General features: G+C 37.8%; 1 protein-coding gene across 1 annotated transcript in view; it reads right to left on the bottom strand.

Annotated features, from left to right (window-relative positions):
* vipr1b (vasoactive intestinal peptide receptor 1b) overlaps positions 1-22,908 on the bottom strand; it is a 55,211-nt gene extending 32,303 nt beyond the window's left edge. The window contains exons 1-3 of the mRNA XM_084939358.1: positions 22,675-22,908; positions 12,610-12,700; positions 10,165-10,275 (exon numbers count right to left, since the gene is read on the bottom strand). Of these exons, the coding sequence (XP_084795484.1) occupies positions 10,165-10,275; positions 12,610-12,700; positions 22,675-22,725 (253 nt within the window). The 5' untranslated portion in view covers positions 22,726-22,908. The remainder of the gene's footprint in view (positions 1-10,164; positions 10,276-12,609; positions 12,701-22,674) is intronic.
* Between the last annotated feature and the right edge of the window lie 2,782 nt (positions 22,909-25,690).

The raw sequence follows: 25,690 nt of genomic DNA, 5'->3' as shown, positions 1-25,690 counted from the left end.
TTTGAATGAGAAACTAATAGGTAATATTCTCACTTTAATCCAGTGTGTGTTGGTGAGTGGTGGGAACAAAAACAGCAGAGACCCAGATCTCTAAATGTAACACATGACATAAGTGTAATGCTGAATCCTTGCGTTTTAAGGCTGATAAGAGGAGTACGCTTTGGGTTTAATAAGCTCCCAGAAATTTTACTGAAACACAAAAGTCTGTTACTAAATATGGACAGTCTGGGCTTTTTGATAAACATGGCTCCTTAATGCACCGAAGATTAAAGAATAGAAAAGACAGCTTTTTAACACAAAATGAGAGAGATAAGTTGTATTCGGGTAAAAGCCATTTCTCTTTACTTATGCCTCTTATTACAGGTGAAGCAATCACAAAAGAGTGGCTGTAGCTAAAAGTCAATCGTGGTTTTAATCTGAGAGACAGATAAGACGGTGGGCAAGCAAAAAGAGCGAAAAGTGAATAACAGAAAATCGAGGGACGAAACATAAAGATTTCCATTAAGAAAACTATATTTGTCACAACACATTGTCTTTTGCCAACATTTGGCCAACATGCAATACTGCCTGTGGTGATTTTAAACTCACAGGTCCATTTAAACCAATCCAAGATTTTTAGCTTTGAATTCACCCTCTCTCACGTAGGCATCTGTACATGTAGTGCTGAAAATCCATCTACCGTCTATGAAGTGTTACATTTCCCCAGGACTCTAATTTGCTGTTTGACTCTCTGAGGGGCTAATGCAGGTATGAGTGCATCTTCACTTCCAGAGGGGAAAAAAAAGAAGAGATCAGCTTGCAGAAAAAGCTCAGGGGAATTTTGACTGGCTGTTTAAAAGGTGATGGATTGGCTTTCATCACACCCAAAAAATATGCAGCGTTGAAAAAGCCACATCTGCTTTTTTGGATACAAGCCGGGAAAATATACAGAGAGGTGTTAAGTTTGGAAACTTTGTGAAAAAGTTTAAGAGTAAGAAAAGTAAGAAAAGGCACAATTTGTGGAGTGAAGCGTTTTCCAGAAATAAATAACACACAAGTTCAACACAATTTAAAGGAGTGATTCATTTTTTTTAAGATACTGATTCACTTTCCATTTCACTTTCCACTTTCCACTTTCACTTTCAATAGTTAGATGTTACATATGAAGGTTGTCAACTTAGCTTAGCCTTAAAACTGGAAAAGACAAATCAGCTGTCGGGCTAAGTAAAAAAAAAACCAAGCGTCTCTAAATCCCTGACAAACAGAAGCTGGTGTTTTTCCATTTTGCTTTTGTTACAGGTTAAATAAAGGAATTTTAACATTTTAATTACTCAACTTTAGAGGTTTTAAATGACATTTTTTAACCACTGCACAAAGCTCAAGTCTCTCTTTGCTTGGCTATGACGCTCAGGAGTGGGTGTAGATGAAACAAAGATATTTCAAGGACACATTTTACTACACTGAGTGCAAAATCTGACAATAAAAGTGCAGAAGATGAAATAATTCCCATGTTTTTAATAATTTGTTACCATATTTTGATTCATTTGTGTAGATAAAACATACATTATACAAATAATCAGAACAACAGGCCAGGTTTTAATCTAAAGCCAAACCACAGGTGAGTTTAAAAACATCTTAATAAGACAGAAGCAGCCCTCAAAGAACAACAGTGACATTTTGAGATGTTTAGTCTTCCCTGAGCTATTTTTGTCACGCTATTTATATCCTAAAAAACAAAATTAAAAAAAAACTGTCTAAAGTCTGCTTTACATCCTTTTTGTCTCTAATAATTAACCAATTATTTTATAACCAGATGATGTAGGTTTAAGGCCTCATACCCAGAAGCTACATCCTTATACATACCATTTTATGACTCTATGTTATGTTAATGGTTAAATCAAATCTATCTGTCTATCTCTCTGTCTGTCTGTCTGTGAGGAACATCAGTTAGTGTAAGTGGATTTGTAACAGTAAAAGCCCCATCAGCCCTATTTTGTATCCAGTGGAGCTGTCAGTGATTGGATATTAGCACATATCAGTCAGGGTAACATTAACTTGCTGGGTCACAGAGCCAGGAGCAGGGAGAAAGCCTGCAGGTGTTGCAAAGAAGTAATGGCTATCTATCAGCACCAATTTAAAAATGGCTCTCAGCGAGGAAAGGAAACGACTGAGAGGTTTGTGTCAGGAAATGTTATTTGATCCCGTGCTTCACTGTTCACCTGCCATGCTTAATTTAATCTCCAAACATTTAATCTGAGGCAGATAAAAAAGAAGTGTAAAGAACGTCAGTGAATTAATATACTTCTCAAACTATTAAAAGCTGCATGTCCAATAACTGAAGCTAGAGAGGTTACACAGAGGAGGAACACGTCTGAATATGAGACGGTAAAAATTGGTTTAAAGATTTTAAGGGCATAGTTAAATGTCATCAGAAGCAATTGGGAATATGAATCCATGTGTTACGAGATTATGGCAAAAACTATCTTTATAGTGAACCAGTGTGTCCCCGCAGCTTGACAAAACAGTATTATATTACACCTTTAGTGCTACAATAAAGTTGATTAAAATAAATAAATAAAATAAACTCTTTTCATTTACCGAAACTACTCTAAGATCCTTCTTCATGCTTTGTGCCAAATACATGCGCGTGCACATGAAACTGACTGTGTTCAAGCTGCACATTGTGTTTGTTTCTGAGGGATAAAAGTTGCATATCTATTTAAGATGTGGATACAAACGTGGTGCAGGGACTCTGCTAGACATCCCAGGTGATGAAACGTCACCGTTAGGCTTTAGAGCCATCGTGTGGCTTCCTGTTTCCTGTTGGGGTAAACATTTATTAGCACTCACAAGTCAATTTTTTGCAGAACTTTATAATAATAGCACACTATTGAGCAATATTAAGGTATTAGTAAGGTATTATATATCATTTATACAGCATTACTCCTCCTTAGTAGGCCATTTATAAATACAGATATGTTATTAGGACTATGATTATTACAAGCAGTGATGTAGCAACACTGACAGCTGTATATGGTATAATAGTAACAGATGGATAAGCATATCTGTATTTATAAATGATATGATAAGGAGGAGTAATGATATCTAAATGATGAAGTGCTTGCTATTACCTTACTAGTCTTATACCTAATAATGATACCTATATCTAACACACACTTATTATTATTATTATTATTATAATAAAGTGCCAAACTTTTCTATTCATGTTTCTAGCTTGTTTACTGTACATGCAAATGCAATGAAAATAGAAAAATGCAGTCACCTGCTGCAGGTTTTTCACAACCTAAACAGCTTGAATGCCAGTAATAATGCTTGAATTGACAAACTAGAGTTTAACGATCCGTCTCAATACAGCCCAGGGTCACAGTCAAATGCATCAGTCCAACACGCTGACACTAACCTTCAACAGCGCAAGATTAACGCAAGCAAATTCACAGTAGCAGGTCCCCAATCCCTGTCAGTAGGCTGCGCAACATAATATCGCCTAATATTTACAATGTATGTTGGTCTGAGAAAGTTGGGAGTCACGGAAAATTTTCACTGAAAACTTCAGTAAAGTTTCAAGTTAATCATCTTTCGGGAAGAGAGAGAAAACTCTCATCAGTGGCGTACAATCGTATTTTCCTCATCACCTAAGTATGAAGTGTAACAACCACATTCTGCCTAACCCACAAAAACCAAGAGAAATCATTTTACTTACATGCACCATGCATCCACATCTATCACCTTAATAACTACTCTTTAAGCTGGTGCTAACACCTGATTAATCATCACGTTCCCTCTACATTAGAAGACTCTCACAGCACGTGAGACAAATGAATGGTTTAAACTCAAGTGAGAGATAATGCTCTACTTGATTTCACTCATTACTGCAAAATGAATCAAAACAATCACAGCAAGATTCATTTATTGCATTACCTGTTAATCACAGCATGCTTTTGAAGACAATATGATGTCTGAGCGACTGACACCCAACTCGCCAGGAGCAGAGAAAGGAGGACGACTCTCCTCCTTTTTTAAACTTCTCTCTCCATTTTCATGAAATATTACTTCCTGTTCACTGACAGTTTATTTTAGACTCCCATGAAATACTGAGTTAATTTCATGACTTCATAACTGCTGTAGTCATTACTGTTGATGGTTGGGAAACTACATCCTTTTATATTTTTTCATATAATAATATTAAAACCATTATTTAGTAATAAAAGAGAACCAATATGAGCATCAGCAGGATAAGGAGTACTGTGCCATGGTTCTGGTTTCTTGTTGAATATTTCCTTTGTTGTGATTTAACTGATTTCCTTTCTTGTGTTGTTAAAAGTCTCATCTTTTTCCTCCTCTTCACCTTTTGTCAGTGTGTTAGTTCCTTCATTTTCCTTCGTTAATACCTCTTTGGGAATTGCTTTGATGATGCAAAAATACAATCTCATGTCTGTCAGGAAAGCTGGACTGGACTGAAAATGAGTGAAAAATCAGCCAAAGAAAAACTTTGAAACCACTTTAAACCACTTTATAAAATTACAAGAAAGTCTGACCCATTGGAAACAAATGATAAAGAAATGAGGCTTGAGACTATCGTGCAGTACAGTAAATTAGATGTTTTGGTCAATTGGGTCATTTTAATTCATTGCTAGGTGTTTGCTAGGTAACATGAAAACATCATTATATCTGATATACTACTGACGATGTATGAGTTCACAGACACACACACACACAGATTTTGTGTATTACAGTAACATTTACAGCGTAGTAGATATACTGTAACGACACACCACTACAACCTCAGCACCTAAGGCCCCCAGAAACTCGAAGATTATTTGTTCATTCATCACAAGTCATATAGTAATTAAAATTAGTCATTTTACTAATATCATAAAGGTATACAATTTAACAGGCAATTCTCTTAGTTTAAACTTCAAACGTATTACCAACCTACACTGTTGTAATGCCCATTCTTTCTAGCTTACAGGCACCTCAGAAAATATTTAGTGAATTAACACCTGAGCTTGTAAAGCTCAACCAGGGTCACATCCAGACCCTTGATGATAACTTTAGGCAACAAATGCATTGGTTGAAAAGGTTAATTAGAGATGATAGTTTGTAATACTGCACATATGTTGACTACCAAGTCACTGCTCTACATTTACCCACAAGTCCTGGCAGTACATACAAATAAAAAGTATACAAGATGCCTTTTTTTTAAAAATGGGAAACAAATAAAAACATTGTCAACAATATTTATATTGGTTATATTCATATAACCAGGGGTTAAAGTGGACTGGCACCTCCATTGATGAGTGATTAAATCCAGTAGGCAGATTAATGCATATTACTATTAAATGAGTTGATTTTTCATGTGCCTGGTGTTACATCCAGTGACAGCATGGAGACGTTTGCTCAGTGATGAGAAAATAATGTTGTTGCTGCTTTCACCATTTTCTTCCTCCTGTGTTGTGTTTATTTGTTCAGATGTAAATAAATTCTGGTGGTACTTTAGTGGACAGCTAGTGGTACTGAAGAGGAGCGTGCATAAACGGAATAACGTTTTTTTTAAGTGGCAGAAAATGTCAAATGCAACTTTTCAAACAGCTCAACAAATACCAGCAAACACACAAATTGTTTGTGTGCTACTTGTTACAAAATGAGCTAAATTACAGCTGCTATATTTCACAGGGAGAAGAAAGAAAAACGTTAATGTGCGGCATTGATAGATGGAGAAACATGTAAGAAAGACAGGAAAACAGAGGAAGACGAGAGATTATTTTCAAAGGTAAGGACATCCCTGCAAGTTATGAACTGGAAATTTAAGGATATTTGCAAGTAATATCCTTAATCATTTTAGAGTTTTTAACTCAGATATTGGATCTACGTGATGTATTGCTGGATTACATTTTTGTGAAACATCTTGGGAAACCAACGGAATCAGTGTTATTCAAAGGTGGGTTAGTTTGGAGTACTGCATCAAAGTTTACAGCAATGCACTATGTTAGACTGGCTGCATCTAGGGTATTGTTACTAGGGTACATCAAGGTAGCGGACATTAACACTGTGTAATTATGTCTTCCAACAAACTGTCACATTCAAACGAACTTCTAATTAATTGCCTTGAGACAACTGCTGTTGTGATTTGGCATTATATATATAAAACTGGATTGAACTGAATTAATCAAGCCATTAAAAGTGCATAAGGTACCAGTTTGATGCCACCATGTTGCCCCACTATCTTGAGTTCTGCCTAACCTAGTTATGTATGTAGCTAAAGACCGGCTCAATATGTAGCATCTCAAAGGCGGAGGAAAAGAGAACTCGTGTTTTTATACATCTTAAATAGGGTCCTCCACAGTACAACGACGTTACATCCACTTCAAAAACAGTTTCACTAATGTTAACTAACAGCAGCTAACATAGGCTAACAGTAGCTAACAGCAGCACTTACTGACAGTAAAAGTTCAGCTCAACAACTCACTTCAGTTTTGCTGTTATCGAACAGAAGAGAGCTTCACTGACTCATATATGACTTCTTTCACAAAGTTTTCAGCCTCTTGCAGAGTAAACAGACGTTGACTGACAGCTTTGAACTTAGTTCATGTGAACTTAGCTGTGAACTTAGCTAGGATTATGCACTTGAACTGGGAGGCTTACAAAACAAAACTCACTTGACTGCAATCTGCAATCTACTTATATCTAGTATTGATATTTTACACATTGCAGCTTTAAGGTGTTTATGCCATTGTTTAAGTTTTATACTAGCTTTATAGTGTCTATGAGTTAGAATACAGCTCATAAAACAACAACGTATAAGGAGTGAAAAGAAAAAATTTCTGCTCAAACTGCTGACTTTATTTAGTTTAGTTACATGTAAATTTTCCACCTAATTTTGTTACACAAGTACAGTGTAAAATGTTGATTTGTACACGTTCAGTTTATACCAAGCACATTTTCCTTACAGATTAGGTATTCAAATAAATAAACCTTTGCTTTTATACATTTCTGTTTCATTTTACTCTGAATTATTGCTTTTTGTATATTGAGAGTGAAATTTTCATTTATTTTTTTCAGAGTGTATCTTTTTGAATTTAGTTAAATCCACAAAGAGCAGTAAATAGTAAAATAGTAGTGAATAGTGAGGAGCAGCACAGGTCAGCTGATCACAGCCTTACCCAGCCTTGATGTAATTCTTTTCTCCGGTCTGTCAAATCCTACTTTAACCCCTAAAACACACAAAACAAAACATCCGTTTCGCTTTCGAAAACAAAGGCATCAATGCAGCACAGATGCTGAAGTGATTCACTATAGTCTGTCCATTCAAGCAGACCATCTGTGACAATATCTATCTTCTTTTTCAAGAAATGAGATTTCTTTGTTTAGTCACAGATGTGAAGCTTCGGCTGTAAAGGCATTGAGAGTAAATCTGAAGGACACGAGTTTAAAAAGAAGGTAAAGCTAACAAAAAAAAAAAAATCCAAGACAGGCAATATGTAATTGCAAAAAGATAAATGACCGTTCAGCTTTTTTTCTTATGTAGAGCCATTAACAAGATCAAACATTCTTGGTGATGTAAAAAGTGTTAATTTACTGTAAGAAGGGAGCAGGGGCAGAAAGTGACTTATGTATGTATATATATATATATGTATATATTGTACTATTCTTAGTTAGCGTATTGTCTGTCTTGTCTTAATGTTGGTTTATGTTGGTTTATAATGGAGCACTGTAACAAAAAAATAATTTCCCCCAGGGATCAATAAAGTATTCTGATTCTGATTCTGAAGAAACTTGGCTCAATTGCAAAAGTGTGATTTATATATAACCTTTTTGGACTTTGTAGATGATATTAAAAAAGTTTTATTGCTTATTTTTCTTGTCTTAGTTCATTGAAACAGCAGCAGCCCCTTCCTCTCCTTTGTGTCTGTACCTCGTCCAGAATAAAGGTTAAGCAGGGGTCTAAGCAGTTTTCTTCCAATCTGTGATCAAGTCTGTCCAGACTTTACATCTAGTCCTCGGCTTTGTCCATTCATTACATCTACAGTAACCTCAGTGAAGTTTTAACGTTAACATCAAGCGCTTTTTCAAATTCTATATGCACCATACATACACATTGCAGGTTCAACACAGAACACTAGTATTATGTGCAGACACTTCAATCAGAACAATGTCCTTCCACACAGCACGATGACACAGTTATTTAACAGTGCAGTTCACTGTGCAGCAAGCTCAGCATAGCTATAGGCTTTCTGTGCATTAGCTTGACAACACATCAGCTTAAAACCTCAATCAGACATGACGGGTATTATGACAGTGCTTATCAGCTCTCTCTGCTTCAGGCTGTGTGCACGCTCACATAAAAGGTGTCATTTGGCTCTCCTTCTGCACAAAATGGGCCAATTGAAGGCTGCCTATTTTCGTCAAAGACACTATCAGAAAAAACGGTGATAGGGACAGATAAAGAATGGGATGTGAAAATATAATCGCAAAAGGCAACACAGATCCTACAAATGAGTCAAGAGACTTAATATATTTAGAGATGTAATATGTTTATCTTAACCCTCGTGTGCTTGACATTTATTTCTTAACCGTCACTCTTTGACAGCTGCTACCTTATAGTTCTGACAACATATTTATATTTATACATGAGTGCATATCCTAGTGAGAGAGAGAGAGAGAGATGTTGAAATCAATGTAATTTGTGGTCGCATCCAAGTTAAATTGAATTATTCTTTAATTTAGTCTTCTCATCTTTACTCTTTTACCTGCAGTTCCAGCAGCATAAAATAGACTTGGTGGTAAATTACAGTCAAATGTAAAAGAATTTATGCATTTATACATCTGCATAACCAACTGAATGCAGGTAAATTCTGTACAGTAAAACTTCACTCCACAACTTCCTTTGAGGTATTAAGCACAGCTTAATAAGTTGCAAAATCGATTCCTTCAGAAAACCCTCACAGCACGTGATCAGGAATCAGGGAAAATGTGGTAGAAAAAGACAAATTTGAACAGAGTCTGAAATGAGATTTGCAGATTAGATTTTTTTTAAGCTTTTCTCAGTGAAAGCTAAATGAGACCTTTTATTTTTCTAATAACTTTCAGAATGTGATCCGTGATTTTACCACAGCCACACTCGATTACTGCAGTTCTTTATATGCCACAGCGTTCCAGGCACGTTTATGACGATTGCAGTTAGTCCAAAATGCTGCTACTCGTAAATGAAAAGATGAACATATTAAACTTACCTTGGTATCGTTAAACTGGCTACCTGTACAGCTTAGGATTCATTTTAAAACCCTTGCAATTGCTTGCATCGGCTTGCCCCTGAGATGTTTGATATTTATGGTTTTATTCCGCTTATCAGAGGCTTGAGTCAGCTGAACACTTCCAAGCACCAACCTGACTTCTACAGCTAATCGGTAAGCTTCACTAACAGTAGTCAACTTTTAAAAACTGTGCTAGTGGGCATCAGTTTAGCTCAGTGGGTGAGCAGACGACAGTATGCCGAATGTCTAGAGGCCTGGCTTTGATTCAACCTGCATGTCCTCCCTTACTCTCTCTCTCTCTCCCCACTATCCTGTCTGTGTTTCCCGCTCCACTATTACAGGACTGTTTTAACATTAAAGTTGATAATCATGTGCTTTGGTTGATTTTAGGCTGACATGGTTAAATTCAGCCTATTCCTTTTGCATTTTAATAAAATGGATACATGCAAAACCTTTTGATATTTTATGGATTTGTCGTGTCAAAAATGATGAAATGAAGCTCTTTATGGGCCTCATGAATCAATATCCAATCCAATCTCCCCTGAGATGTTTGCAGTGACTGTCCTTGATATTTTAAATGTCCATTTGTATGCAAGGAGCAAATTTTATCTTCAGTTTCTACCCAAAGGCTCAACTGTATGCAAATAACCTTTTAAATATGAAAATACTCACAGTTATAAAAGAATAAATAAATGTGTTAGCCCGTGACAGCACTGCTGAGCGAAGTCCTGCTATGGCATCTTTAGGCTTTTTGGCCACAAAGCAGTTATTTCCTTCATAAAGAAAATTACATACATTTAAATGACGGTTAGTTTTCTTCTTCTCGAGCTTGTTATTTCACGGAAGAGCACATAGAGAACATCTGTTATTCCTTGTTTTGTGCACTTACATAAACTGAATGCAAACGATTTACCTTTCTGATGGTCACTGAAGTAGCTGAAATAAGGCGGGCAGGTTATTGTAACCACCTCTCCGACCCGAGCTGAAGGCCAGCAGGCGATGATGTCCCACATGCCTTGGCACCCTGCCAGGTGAACATAATAACATCAACATGGCATCGCTCATATTGTAAGAGACACACGTGCAAGCACCAACATCACGATTACAAAATGAAATCATGTTCAACACTGAAGCCAAATTGAATAAATAATTAATGGCAAGCAGCAGCTGCGTGTTATCACTCAGTTTCACTTTAGGGACTTAGTTACAGGTTTACAGTTTTGTAAATGTCATAATATGGGTTAAAGAAAAACTCATTCATGGTGGTTTCATCTTCTATGCCTCCAATCTTCAAGCAACAAATGAAATTTATTTTTAAACATATTGATTTGTCACAATCAATATTTAATCAGCTTGACATTTATCTGATATAATGGACTGCCTGAGAGTCTCAGTGGAAACTTTATCAGAGACACTAATATGGAGTTAGGCCCCTACCTTAATAATAATTATTCTATAGATGAAACAACTTTGGGGGGAAAGATGGAGATTTTCATCCACAGTTGCTGCAGGTTTGCTGAGATCTGGTGACTGTGGATGCCGTTTGAGTCCAGTGAACTCACTGTCATATATAAGAAATGATACTGAGTTTAAAATGATTCGAGCTTTGTGACATGGTGATACGTGGTAAAATGGACCCATGCTTTCATGTTGTTTACATCAAATTCTGACTCTACAGGGTGGGCCATTTATATGGATACACCGCAATAAAATGGGAATGGTTGGTGATATTAAAGTCCTGTTTGTGGCACATTAGTATATGTGAGGGGGCAAACTCCTCAAGATGGGTGGTGACCATGGTGGCCATTTAGAAGTCGGCCATCTTGGATACAACTTTTGTTTTTTCAATAGGAAGAGGGCCATGTGACACATCAAACTTATTGGTAATGTCACAAGAAAAACAATGGTGACCCCCTTAGACTTTTATCTTTGGGGTCATCTGAAGGCAATTGTCTATGGTGTGAAGATACGAGATGTGCAGCACCTGAAACTACGGATACTGGATGCCTGTGCTGGCATTTCTCCTGCGGTGTTGCTATCAGTGTGTGAAGAGTGGGAGAAGAGGGTTGCATTGACAATCCAACACAATGGGCAGCACATTGAACACATTTTATAAGTGGTCAGAAACTTGTAAATAACTCATGAAAGAATAAAGTTACGTTGAAACCAAGCACACCATTGTTTTTCTTTGATCTATTATTATTTTGAACATATTTTTAATTGTTTTTATTTTAAGTATTTTAAATTCTTAATTCATTTTTATTATTTTATTTATAATTAGTTTTTTTTATTAATCTAATAAAATCTAATAAAAAATACAAATTTCTAAATAATAATTTTGAAAAACAAAAGTGAAAACCTAGCAGTCTGAAAGTGTTATTCAGCTGCACCTTTCAAATACATGACTTACTTGACTTATAACACCCGAGTTAACCCCAGGAAATGATGACGTGAGCAATGCAAAGCAAACAAACAGCTTCATTATGACATCTTGTGCAATCACCATATTGTCCTTTAATAAAATGTTTATATTTGATTAATGCTACATGCTAAAATCTACTTTCAATCAAAATGTTTTAATGTCTAAAATATTATAAGAAAACCAAGGAACTGCTGAAGGATCCCTTGATGTATTATGTTGCACCGCCATAGTCTGTAAGCTTATGGTTCCCCACAAACACTCATGTTAACTCAGTTACTCAGGATGTGACCCCTGACTGCCACTTCAACTATCTTCCGGTTGAGGAAGTAGATAAGAAAGTAGAAAAATAAGGGCCATTACAGCAATAAAGAACGCTGTTTCCACTGTTACCTTAACGCAGCATGCCGTATATACAGCATGTGTAGTGATTTTTTATTAAAATGAAAGGAAATGGAGATAGTGCCAACAACGTTTAACATCAATATTTCACTGCGTTCCTAAAGTCACAGGAAGGACGGCCAAGCAGATATCTCAGTGGGCCAAAAAGAGAAGCATACATTACATTTTGAATCTAAATTGGTGTCTGAGTTAAAAGGCATTGGTGTATTTTTAGCTACTTTAACAGGATAAAAGTGTACTACTGTTATGCATGTGGCTTACTGCTGTGCCTCCTTGTTTGTTTCTCCTGCTGTTTGTCTGTCATTGTGTTACATGTTTCTATTTCAGTCTCTTCCTGTTTTATTTTGAAAGTTATTTTCCCTCTCATGTCTTAATGTGGCTGTTATGTCCTGAAGAAATGTATTTCTGAAATATAAATTCACACACTGTCTGACCTCACCTTACTATATATTTACTAACTATGCCTCCCTTTTTCTTTAAGTAGCCTTTTGCACACCCTAAAGAGCTGGAGAGACTACATATGTTTTCCATAATGACCTGAAGTGACGTTCCCAGAGGTGCTATTTTCACAGCGCTCTTTCTCCAGCTGGATCTCGTTCACCACGTCGCACATCTGCACCGATAGCACCTACGGACGAAACAGAAAGCACATTTAAGTTTCAGGAGTGAAAAAATGCCCCTATTGGCCTGCAACAGAAAGAACTTCTATTTAGCAAGGTGCACACAAGAACACCAGAAAATATGAGCTTGCAGTTATATTAGTAAACATTTTCTCGTCACCGTCACCAGCTTTTCATGCTATATTTTATTAGACTGAACTAATGACTAATAATACGCTAAGTAGAAAGAAATGTTCTCAAACTGAGCCTTTTTTTTCCAGGGAAATAGATTGTCTTGTGCAAATAAATTAGGGAGAGGAGAAGGGAGCCACTGAGTAATCTGCTGTGACTGTTCATCTGTGTCAACACACGCTGAAAAATGCAGGATGACAGCTGCTAGTGGAGAGCCGGTGGGTCAATGAAAATGTGTAAGACGAGCAGTGAGGAGCTTGAGAAGGTCACTGGAGATGAGGAGAGAAAAGTCGACGTGAAGCAGAGCGTATTCATGAACTCCTAGTGAAGAGCTTCAGTGTGCACCTTGCTAACCAAGCGGCAACGCTCAAAGCAGCAAAGGTCACAGTGAGGAGGGCTAAAGCACAAAGATGCATTTACGCTTGTTCGACTCATCCTCTCTATAAGTGGTCCGTCACGAGTCCTGGCCACCTTTGAGCTGTCAAACATCAAATGATCCTCATCAATCATCCAGAAATGTCCTACTTAGTGCAGGGTTGAGTTCCCAAATGATATTACGTTGCTGTAAACAGCAGTCAGCGATGCAATGCGCACCCCGGGCGAGAGAAACACCTCAAACCATCACAAATGAAAAAGGACACGTCTCATGTTAGTAGTTTAATGAGGCATGGGATAGTCAGAGGTTCATCTGTTAAACAAGTGATCCTCTCGCAGCACGAACACTGATATGTCAGTGTTACATTATCATACGCTGATATGAGCCCAATATTCGTCTTAACTGCCAAAGGTCAAACACCAAATGAGGTGACATTTACACGTGCTAATAAAAATGTCCCGCTTTATCAGCTGTCATAAAACAGTGATGAGAGGACCTACAAGCAGAACACAGAGGCAGGTGGGAGACACAAAACAAAAACAGAAGCACAAAAAGCACAGTCACACTAGATTAAAAATAGAACACTAACCCGTGTGATTCCCAGTGACCTAATTGAATTACAAGAAGATGGGGTGATTAACTGGTCGCTCATAGGTTAAGCATGCAATACACTCAACCTCTAGATGACCACTTTCGATGTCAAGGTGATTGCTCAAGACACCTGGTGGGAAGCAACCTGTCTCCAAACAATCATCGTCTGACTTGGACTGACTGCAAACACTCTTCATTAGTGAAGCTTTGCAAACAATTGCCATCTAATTTATAAACACAGATTTCTATGACATTACAATCAGTCTGAGTGTGTCTGCTGTGATCAGTGCAACTTGTCTGCAACGTGTTTCTTTGCGATAGGAGACTTGACCTAACTGGTTGCCAGTGTTACATTCCTGTTTAAAATTGAGGTTACTCAGTAAGCAGTATCAAAAATAAGCAGTATCACATGCACTCAGGACCACTACATCAACATTAAAAATACTGGGAGCCCCCAGTGCTACCCCTGTGCCCTAGTAGACACGCCTACAGTTATTGCATTCACAAAATGTTCCGAAAACTTGACCTTGAGGTCGAGGTCACTGAGATTCGAGTTCGGCTGAGATTTTTAGCAGGTATATCTATGAAATCGAGTTGTCCAGCTGCCCGACAGGGTAACAACAATACCCCATCAGCCTTTTTTAGTAGTAAAAATCTATTCAAGTTGAACTTTTAAGCGACACCTACTTTTACTTTTAGTTAAAGTTCAAATAGTAGAATCCAAGTGGGATCCAGCTTTGGGAAGAACAAATTAGTGCAGCCTCAATGCTTCTGGCAACAACAGAGTTAGTTCAAAAACAACTCCCTACTCATTATATTAGACTTAGATTAAAATATTATGAAGAGCAGTAAATTATTCTTGAATGAGATCAGGAAGGCTGGAGTGCTTTACTTCACAACTCTGTTTTTATTCATGCATAAATAATGCTTACAGGAGCACTTCCAGGATTTTTTTTTTTTTTAGATTCGGGTGGCACAGGGGGATCCAGCAATGAGTAAGGGGGGTGGGGGGTTGTTTCTACCAGATGTTGACCATTCACTGAGTTACAATGATGGTAACGAGCACAGACCTCCTGCCTCCATACATTTGGAGACCAGTATTTAATAGCAGGTGCCCTGATGCACAAGATCTTACAGCGATTTAACCGGATAAGAAATAGTCTGTTTTCAACAGTAAATATATTTAATTTTAACAGAGTGGTAGGACTAGCGAGACCTCTTTATCCCCTGTGTAGCTTCCACCCATTGTTGCATTTTGTTCCAGGGGCCTCCCTTCGGCCCCACCTTTGACAATTGATGAAAACTATATATAACTGATGAGGATGTTTGTGAATCTAGGAAGCCACCTTTGTTGTCACAGCTTTGCTAACCTAACATAAAGATAATTAAAAGATGCCCCCAGTGACTGACCTGCAAACAATGATTGATCAAACACAAGAAAAGCTGTCAGAAGAAGCTACTTCTGGTTGCTCCCGTATGCTGTGGAATCACCACAGTGGGTTTGATTTTGTTTGACATGGTAGTCTGTACACCAGTTACCCTTCCAGTCATCCCCCAAGATCAAACTGGGGGGGGGGGGGGGGGGGGGGGGGGGGGGTCATTTTTTAAGCAAATGTGCAAACCACTACACTACACTATGTTAAACTTAATATGTTTTAGTTTAACCTTGTGATATCTGTCGGCTATCTAAAGATGGCAAACCATTGCCTCCAGTGAGAGCACATATAAGGATTTTCTCATCTGATGCGTTTTCAAGCAGAACAACACTCTCTGTATATTTACAAACTGTTTAACGGTCGGCAATCAGAAGAATGACATTTAAAAAATTGAGATTGCATGTTGTTGTTGTTCTGCCAGGGCTATGGTTCATGTTTTCCCAGACTGAGTCCTTCCTTCTTGGATATTAATAATTCAAACATTGTAAAGTATAATAAGATGGCTTTCCTTTAAAAAGTTAGCAAAATTTTAATTGATGAAGTTCAGTGCACGGTACGAACCATGTAAAACCTCGCTGTAATTTGCCTGTCTACACTGCACTGCCTTCCCTGAGTGTTACTCATTGCCTCGCTTGCTCTCTTGAAGGTCATCCTGACACTCTCATAATCCACACAACTTTGGGATGAGAGTCTTTGCCTGTGACTGATTACAGCAGAAAGTCCAACATATCCTCAGGAAATGGTAGCAGCACTGCTTGAGAGGAAAGAAAACTGCTAACTCTCATGTTGGGCAGACCTTTCAGTAACCCTGTTTTTCATTAGAATGATGTTGATTGTAAGGCAATGTAAAAATGAAGCACTTTAGAGATGATCTGGGTCCAGAAACCTCTCTGAGTGGAAAATACTATCCTCATAGTGAGTTTACATTGCAGACTACAAGTTCCTCCAGTCTGTGACAGAAAGTTTTATTATGTGCGCGAGTGATTTAACATCTCCACTGCAATTATAATGTCAAGTACAGTGACGGTTACATTAGTCACTAAAAGCTCCTTTTAAAAAAATCATTACACCATTGAGAATATTTGTTTGCTATCAGTATAGTGTTATTAAATGTGTGCAAAATGGTGTAGTAATGATATCACTGTAATAGGGTTCACCAATGCACTAAATGTACTGATCAAAACATTATATTTACTTTGGCAAATGTAGATTAAAGCTGATTTGCATCTGTAGTCGCCAAATGTTGGACAACCCCACAGCAGTCTGATTACCCAGCGTCAAATATTCACTCACTGGCCACTTTAGTTATACCTTACTTGTATTGTGTTGGGCTACTTCATGAATCATGAATTATGTGACAGAAACATCAGAGATTTGGTTCACAGTGACATGATAGTGTCATGCAGTTGCTGCAGATTTGAGCAATTTTAGCCCCACGAACTAACTGTTTGAGCCACTGTTTTGAGTTTGTAGCTGACAGGAGTAGACCTTGGTGTGGTCTTCTGTTCCCAGAGCCCATCTGCTTCAAGATTTACCATGTTGTGCATTCAGATATGCTCTTCTGCATACCTTGGTTTTAACATGTGATAATTTAAGTTAATGTTGCTTTCCTATCAGCTCAAATTCTCCTCAACTTGGCATTTTCACCCATAGAACTGGAGCTCACTTGATGTTTGATAGTTGTACAGATCGCTGTAAACCCTAGAGATGGTTGTGTGAGAGAATTCGAGTAGATCAGCAGTTTCTGCAATACTCAGACCGACACCAACAACCATGCCAAAGTGACTTAAATCACCTTTCTTCCACATTCTGATACTCAGCTTGAGCCTCAGCAGGTCATTCTGAGCATCCCTACAAGCCTAAATGGTTTGAGTTGCTGCCTTGTCATTGGTTATTTAGTGTGTTAAGCAGCTAACCTACTGCAGAATTTAGCAGCCAAACAAAAAGTAAATTGTCTGGTACTTATAGAGTGCTTTTCTACTCTGAGTCTTCAGAAGATGTTTTTACCAAAAGATTAATTCACCCATTCATACAGCACTTTATTCTATGCCTTTAAGCACTTCAGTCACATGGATGTCACACTGTCTGATGGATCCATCAAGAGTCAAGTGAAATTTAGTGTCTTGCCCAAGGGCACTTTGAAATTTTGGAGGACCTGAAGATCAAGCCACCAACCTTCTGTATAGAAAGTGACCAGCTCTACCTCCGGAGTCCCAGCTGTCCTATCAGGTACTTTATCGTGGGGACCAAAAATAGAGCAAAAAGCAGTTTTATGTCCTAATGTCTTAGAAAAATCCCTCCAAGTCATTAACTATGTGTGAAAATCTAAATTTATTTGACTTGTAATCTACTGTCAGGTGTTTTCTGATTACTTGGCGTCTGGTGTCTTTTGAATGGCCACTGTTTCAGGACTTCGGGTCGATGTCTGTCAACTGTGATTGGTCAATAGAAATCAGACTACAACATAAAATTTAAAAAACAGGACAATAAATTGTGTCCCTTTCATACAGACTCTGTTAACATGCAAATATTTACTTATAGAGATTAATGTACTTATATTTTGTATTTCACGTTTGTTCTTCTGCCCCCTACTGGCAGGGTTTAACCAAAGGACTTAAAGCAAGAGACTCAATAAGTTTAAATAATTAAACTTTATCTGTTTGTGTTTTCAACTCTAGTGATTATGCATGCTGACTCCCCACAGTATAACAGGGCCATCCTGAATCTCATTAACACCCAACACGCGTGTTATCTTTACAATGACAAATCTGCATTTAAATTCTTTTTTTTTATGTTTATTTGAATAAATTGTGTTTTCTAAAAAAAATAATAATAATAATAATAACAATAAAAAGATCTGGGTAACAGCCAACAATTTTAAAAATGTCAATGATAATTAAAGTTGCTTCGTGTCTTGCAGCTTTTGCAAAATGTAACTCATTTTGAATGTGACGTTTCCCAAAAGCCATTAATGCTGCATAAACAGAAGAAAAACTGAAACAAAGTCCCTCATCAGGGAAGAAAACAGACATAGCGGTGGAATGTGAGCATGGCTTTCTACTGTAGGCTGCTGGGATCAAGATTTCTCTATTGCATGGAGGTAGTTTATTAGTTCACATAATCCTGTATATTGTGAATAGAGCCAGAGCACACAAAGAGGTAGACCAATGATAAAACAGTCATCAGAGTTCACGGCAAGGGATTCATACAGCTGGAGTGATACAGGAGGGGAGGAGATGCGACAGTGATCTATAACTGGGCTCAAAAAGGAGGAGACAAAAACTAAGTGCTTGCCGCTTGAGATACTGGAAACCTACTAATACCAAGCACTTAGACAGCCAACTATGGAGATGACTGTATTGAGGAATGAATCAAAATGTCAGCGCCAAACTACGCAAAATTGTACAGATGATAAGTGGACCAAAGACTTAGCTACAAGCACATATACACACAGAACACGTATGCACGTTGTCTCAGTGTGGAAAACGTTGCATAAATACCTGCAGGATTTAAAGTTTTGGTTGCGTAGACCTCATCGTGAGCAGTGCAAGGAAGTATTTAGTGATTGTTGTTATTCAAAGTGGCTCCCAGTCTGGCATTGTTTGAGATAACAATCAAATTCTAAAAAGGAGGAAGAGCTGACAGAAGAATGAAAGGTGAAACTCGTGTCTGACATTGTGGACTAATGTGTTTTTCCCAATTCGAAACTTCACTGAACAAAAATAAAGCAGCATCTACATAATGGTTGCCTGTTGTTAAAAATCTGACAAAAAACGAAGTATTGCAAGCCAAACAAACAAGAACACAGGACACGTCTGACACGACTTGAGCAGTATTTTGAATTGCTCTCAGTTACTGAGAACAATGTGCTTATGCATGGTCTTCAAAGAGCTTGAGTGATTATCATGTTGTTTCTGAATGATCAAACATCAGGCTGTGGATTTATGTGGTTCCAATTATGCAGTGCTGTTTCCAGTTGCCAGTACAAGTGCCAAAATTAGCTGACGGAGTAGCTGCTGCCACATATCTGTAACCAATAACCCAAAGCAGCTCTGCTTTAACACAACTTGTTGCTCTATGATCAGTTCAGAGTGAGCTTTCATCAATTGTGCGGTATTTGTGAACTACAATCTTTGATAAATAAAGCTAAAATTTTGGAATATTTCACATCAGTCTTTCACAGCGCAGTTTTCTCCATGTACATCCTAATGGACCAAACGTCTGTTTGTCTGTTTGTTTGTTTGTTGGTCCACAAACTCCTCCAACACAATCAGGAGCTGAACAACCAAACTTGACACACAGGTACCTCTCCGGCCACAGAAGGTTCTTATCAATATTACATATATGATGTAATCCTGTTGCCTAGCAACCACCTACCGATGGGCTCAAATGAATAACTTTTAATGTCCGTGCACCTATAACATATCATTGTTTTATTTTACATTCAGCACAGCAACATCTAATTTATATGCACAAAACTATGACATGTAGATATTATGATGCCACTGTGTTGCCATAAGAGGTTACATAATGGACAACACAATAGTAGACTATAGCCAGATTTATATAATAGAGCAGGCTTTGAGTGTTGCAGGGATTAATTTTTATACAATAGGCCTCATATTTATCTTTTACTTATTTATATAAATAAGATTTACAACCCCTGTTTTTTCAATGTGATTAAGTATTACAGTTTGCCAACAGCATGAAGAGACCAAACAATACTGTAACATCTGCACGTGCTAGTATTTAAAAAAAGATCATATTACATGCACATTTAGAAATATAGGTCTGCTTTGAACTGCATTCTTGTGGCCTTCTGCTTCCTTAGACAACTGTTTTTGATTGCACACCATTATTTCTGAAGCATTCTTTATGCTTATCCTTTGAAAGTAATCCTACAATGCTACAGATATTTTCATTTCTATTTTTACGCAGTCAAAGTTTGGAAATGCTGACTTACTGTGTGACTGCAGAGAGAGTGGAAACATCTCTAAACTTTAAGAGCCCGTGGTGGAAGAAGTATTCAGTGCCTTCACTTGCTTACTTTAAGAAGCAATATGATACTACTGTTGAAATACTCCACAAGTAAAAGTGTTTTACTATCTTCCATGATGTTTTAGGGGTAATATAGCTGATTCATTAATGTGTTTGCTGAGTTTTACTGCTGCAGAAATTTAAGGTTGAGTTATTTTGAACAAACTTCATAAATTGTTGGACAGTTTAATCTGCACCATGTGTTTGTAGGATCAGAGCCCTGTGAGAACTATGCATCTCAAAGTCCTGTTTTCTGCATTTTCTAGCTTTATTTTACATTTATAACCTGCTAATATTTAAAAAGAATTGTCAGCCAACAAAGGAACACTATATCCTTCAGCTTGATTTTATTTTAAAATCTCCAAATTTGGAGATATGCGGTTTGCCTCGACTTGAGAGGAGGAATATGATAGTTTTAATATGCCACTAAAGCTTACGGACAAATACATAATATTAATATTTGTCTCTGAGATGGAGTAGAGATTTAAATTATCATAAAATTCAAAACAGCACCTGAGTAAATGTACTTAGTTACATTCAGCCACTGGTACAGACACATAAGGATATTAAGGCAGAAAATATATTTGCTTTTTTTTCCACACTTGAACCAAAACAGAAAAGTCATTTTCAAGCATCGGAACGGAAACTGTTTGAAGAAATAAAATACGTTTGTGCTGCACCTCCCACACCACCCCACAGCGTAAATGGGTTTCTGTGATTATTTGGAAGAAAAGTTCCTTAAGGTTTTTCTCGCCTGGTTTCATATTCAGAGAGAGACGAGGAAGAGAAATCATTATTGCCCCCACCCCCACCCCCCACCACCACCTGTCATCCCTGTCCCTGCTCTTCTCCTTCTCTCATCTGCATTCTGTTAAATCAATAACAGCAACATCCAGCCACTAACATACCCTTTTTAACCACTTTCTTCACTTCACTCAGCACCACAACTCCTTATTGGACATACTGATGAAACATGTCACAGTGTGTTATTATAAAGCAGCCATCTAAGGACTTGGGGGGGGGGGGGAAGAGACAAATATACTGCATATGAGCCAATAAAGTATGTCAACTAATCACACATCTGGCTAAGCTAAAACGTCAGGCTGAGCCTGATATCAAAGAGTCATGAGAGGTGAGCGGGGAGAAATTCTCAGACAGACAAATACAGTAAATGTTCACAGTGTAGTCTGCCTGAAGAGAGCTTCTGTGGAAAGCATTGAGGAAGCCGTGCTTCAGGGACAGATGACTCAGATCAGCACAAAATTATAACTATTTGTAGATATTTGTCTATTTCTTTTCTCTCCCACATGTCTGAAAATTGTAACAAAAAGCCTCTTCAGTTCACTGAAACTACAGGTTCCTGACAGAGATCAGATGAATAACGAGCAAATCTCTGCCCTCAGTTACTGAAATGCAGTGAGAGCCCTCTTCATATTCCAAATATTCTCAAATATTGACTGTTGTGAACCGGTGCTATTGTGTAGTAAAAAAATAAAACTGAAGTGAAATTGACATAACATTTCTGAAAAATGAGGCAAAACCTGACGGCGCTTCAGTTTGTTGCTCACAAAAGGACCGAAAGGTACAACCGAGCAGACCAGCAGAGACTCATGCCTCACTCCTGCTTACGTCTACAGTGAGTGTAATTTTAAGGAGATGCGGGAAAGCCTATGCATCCATCACTCACAGTGCAGGCTTAGAAAAACTCCCTGCAGCAACACTGAGTGCCACTAAAAGGTGACTTATTACCAGGTGGCAACGCTCAAAGGCTTTCTATGTAATTATATAAACCTAGAGAGAGTACAACTATTTACTAGAGTAGTAAAAATAGAGCCTGGGTAAATTACTCCACTCATCCACCTGGGAGAATGGATGAAAAGTGTGGGGAGCCCTGTATGAGGTGTCCACTTGTATACAATAAATCAAACAGGCAGAGGAACAAAGTAAAAAGCAGCCAGGCTGGTGGATTTCACACACAAAGGTTTCACAACGAATTCTGATCTGAACCACTATCATGTGCGATCTTTAAGAATTTAGAGGACTTTTTATTTTACTACACTCACAGTTTTGAAAAAAACAAAAACAAAAAAACAACCGTTCACGTTGCCAGCTACTGAAATTACCTAACCACACATATATTGCTGGGTGAAAGCAGCCTAGTTTATCTTTCTAAAGCCAGATGTCTTACGAGGAGATGAACAGGAAATATCATAGAGCAGGAAAAGTAAAATAGTAGTAAAAGGGTTTTTGTTTTATTACATTAAACACACTCGAAAAAAATTTTTAAGAGTCCAAAAGCGGATTTAATCTAATATGCCTGTAGTAAAAGTATAAATTAATGGTTTCCGTATGAAGAGAGACAGAGACTTACTTTTGGCAGGTATCCGCACAACACCAGAAGGAGCAGCTGTGCAGAATCCATCCTGTCCTTAGATTTTTTTATTTTCTTTGGGTAAAAAAACTCCTTTGGAGACTGGTTTAAGTGTTTGAGGAGAAGTGAGTGCGTATGTTTACGCGTGTTTAGGTGTGTGAGGTAAACCGCCTACGCTCCATCGGATTGCGCTTTTCTGTGTGCGCTCCTCCGGCAGGAGAGCTGCGTCTGCTTCCCTGTACCCGCCCCCTCTCCCATTCACAACTCCACGCCGCCTGTCACGTCCCTGAAGACTGCTGACAAGTCTGTCAGGCTGGTTAATTGTGAACACAATGCATGCTTTTGTAGACAAACACGCCGACAGCGGGGCTAGTGACAACACACACTGCGGAATAAACCCTGCAAGTGTGGGTTGGTGTTTTCCTGCAGATTTTATGAAGTATTGTGTTGCATGTAGATGATTGCATTATTCAAAGAGTCAAAACATTGATTATGGAGAGACTGAGAATATTACAATCAGAAATAAACATGACATACAATTTTATGTTTCTTCCTGAAACATGAAATATTTACCAAGCTGACTCACTAAATATTTGTCGTATTGTTTTCTTGCTTAGTGTTTTCTTCTTCGGTGCGTCACTACTTTGCATTTCACTACCATCAAATGTAAATCAAGAGGGGGCTGTGAAACTAACTGCAAGGAAGCATAATGTTTGTATATGCTTGTATACAGTACGACACAGAGAAAGTCACTGCGAAGACACCCATTGGTTTGTAGATTAGAGGTTCTGACGCCTGGTTTAAGCACTTTTATCTTTTGCAGCTGGATGTTTGGACAGGAGCAGTGAAGTGTTGCGTTATAAGCTAAGAAAAGCTAGCTTGGTTATCAGAGCCCATCCATCTGTATTGCTGTAGCATTCAGACAATAGCTGCTAACTCTGCTAACTTTTAAATAAAATATTGCTAGACTTTGACTTTGTGTAGCTAGCCCTGTTGATTTACAGCAATAAGGTCCTGGGCTGGAACCGCTATGCATGTTGGGTAAGTTTGTGAGTTAGATTTTTAAGGTAATTAGCATTTAGCTTTTAAATAAAGAAATAACATGTGCTTACTTATCTATTAACTGTCTGTTGGTGTGAATGGTTTGCTGTCCCTGTCATGGTAGTTATGAAATTATTTTATAACTCAGTAAAGAAATATTAAGAGCATCAATTTGTCCTTCACTTTATGAGAAACATAAAATGGTCACATCTTGTTAGTTCTTTTTATAACTTTTGCTAAAATTACGGGATACTGCGCTTAAATGTAAACCAGGAGGAATTTGTTTCGGTGTCATGGTGTAATAAAATAGTGACACAGAAATAAAATATAGAATAGTATATGCAATACATACATAGCCATATAAATATTAATATAAGTGCACACAATAGGAATATATACCAACTGCCTACAGATATTATTAGGATACAAATCAGAATTTCAAAAATATGTAAATGTTATGAGCAAGAAGGGAGCAAATGCAATATGTAGGTGGATCATGATGTTCATGATCAAAATGCTTATATTCAGTCCAGTGTGCAAAGCTATTATAGCCTGTATAAGTAAGTGCCTTATTGTAACACATTAATTGAGTAGTGATCGAAGTAAGGTAGTCCGACAGCCTGGGGAAAGACAGAAGATATAAATAAGTTAAGCTTTCAGACAAATGTAGGTTGCGCTATATTAACAATATTTTTTATCGCTGAGATAGAGCAGTGATGATATTCAGTGATATGAAATGCAAATGTATCTTGAACTTTTACTGAAGCTCAGTATGAGTCATCTGAGTTAAACTGCACCACTTGTCATTTTTGATTAAAAATATATATAACATTGTCAATGTAGGCCCCTTTATATTATTCAAATTATATTGTAATGACACCAGTCACATAAATGACATTAGCTAGCTGTTGTTTACAAGCTAACGTTTTACATTTGGCTAACAGTCTTGTTTTTATGTGACTATAGTCTCTCAGCCTCAGACAGATCACAGACATCTTAATTTCCTCTAGTAAAAGTAAAAACAAATGAGGCAAAATGAAGATTTTCTCCTCCATCTATGTTGAGCAATGATAAGGTCTGTAGCTGCTAGGCAACAGAAGCGGCGCATCGTAGGCTAGACCATCCCATTTAACCGCTCACTTCGGCTCCTCGTGATAGGCCACGTCCTTCGAAGGATGCTTAGGGCACACTTAATGTGATAGCTCTGTGATGGATTGGACCTGTCCAGGGTGTACCCTGCAAGTAACTGCCAATGATAGTTGAGACAGGCTCCAGTCCGCCCTCCTGAATTAGATGAAAAAAAATGGATGGATGGAATTTCACTCACACAAAAATCAGTGCAGACTTCTTGAATGTACTCTGTTAACAATTAACTACAAGAAGACGTATCATTTGCTGGGTAATTGCACTGAAAACGCTCCAAAAACAGAGATGAAATGCTTGAATTAGGTGAGGTTAGACCTAGCAAATCTCTAGCAGCCTGTGTTAACATCTGCCTACCAAATAAAGTGACCATCTAACTTTAAGTCACTAAGCCTGGACATTTTAGCTGGGAGCTAGGAACAGGGAACCCAGCTTCCCTGTTCCCTGCGTGGGGATCGCACTTATAACTCTGAACTTAGGCAAGACTGAATCAAACTCCTGCAAAAAATTACAGACATCTGACACATAAAATGGCACAAAGGTAGCTTGAATAATCACTCACAGTAATTTAATGTACCTGCAAATACAAAAAAAAAGCTGCCTAAAGGCATCTTTGTTTGGAAACCATTACTGTATATCCACTCTTACAACAGTATAAATTAATACAATAATCCTTGAAGGCATGATAATAAGATAAAGGTTTCTGAAAGTTTTCTGAAAACAAAAGTTATGAGGTTGAAGATGCACTCTGTGGTTGTAGTGGCAGGAAGGAGGAGACGCGTCTAGTGCAGGTGGCCAGCAGCTCGTTACCCTAATGTTGGGGTAAAAGCCT

This window comes from Perissodus microlepis, chromosome 9 (assembly GCF_051167445.1).
Source record: "Perissodus microlepis isolate ML-2025 ecotype Zambia chromosome 9, ASM5116744v1, whole genome shotgun sequence".
NCBI classification, from domain to species: Eukaryota; Metazoa; Chordata; class Actinopteri; order Cichliformes; family Cichlidae; genus Perissodus; species Perissodus microlepis.
This window is presented reverse-complemented; position numbering and strand designations above follow the sequence as displayed.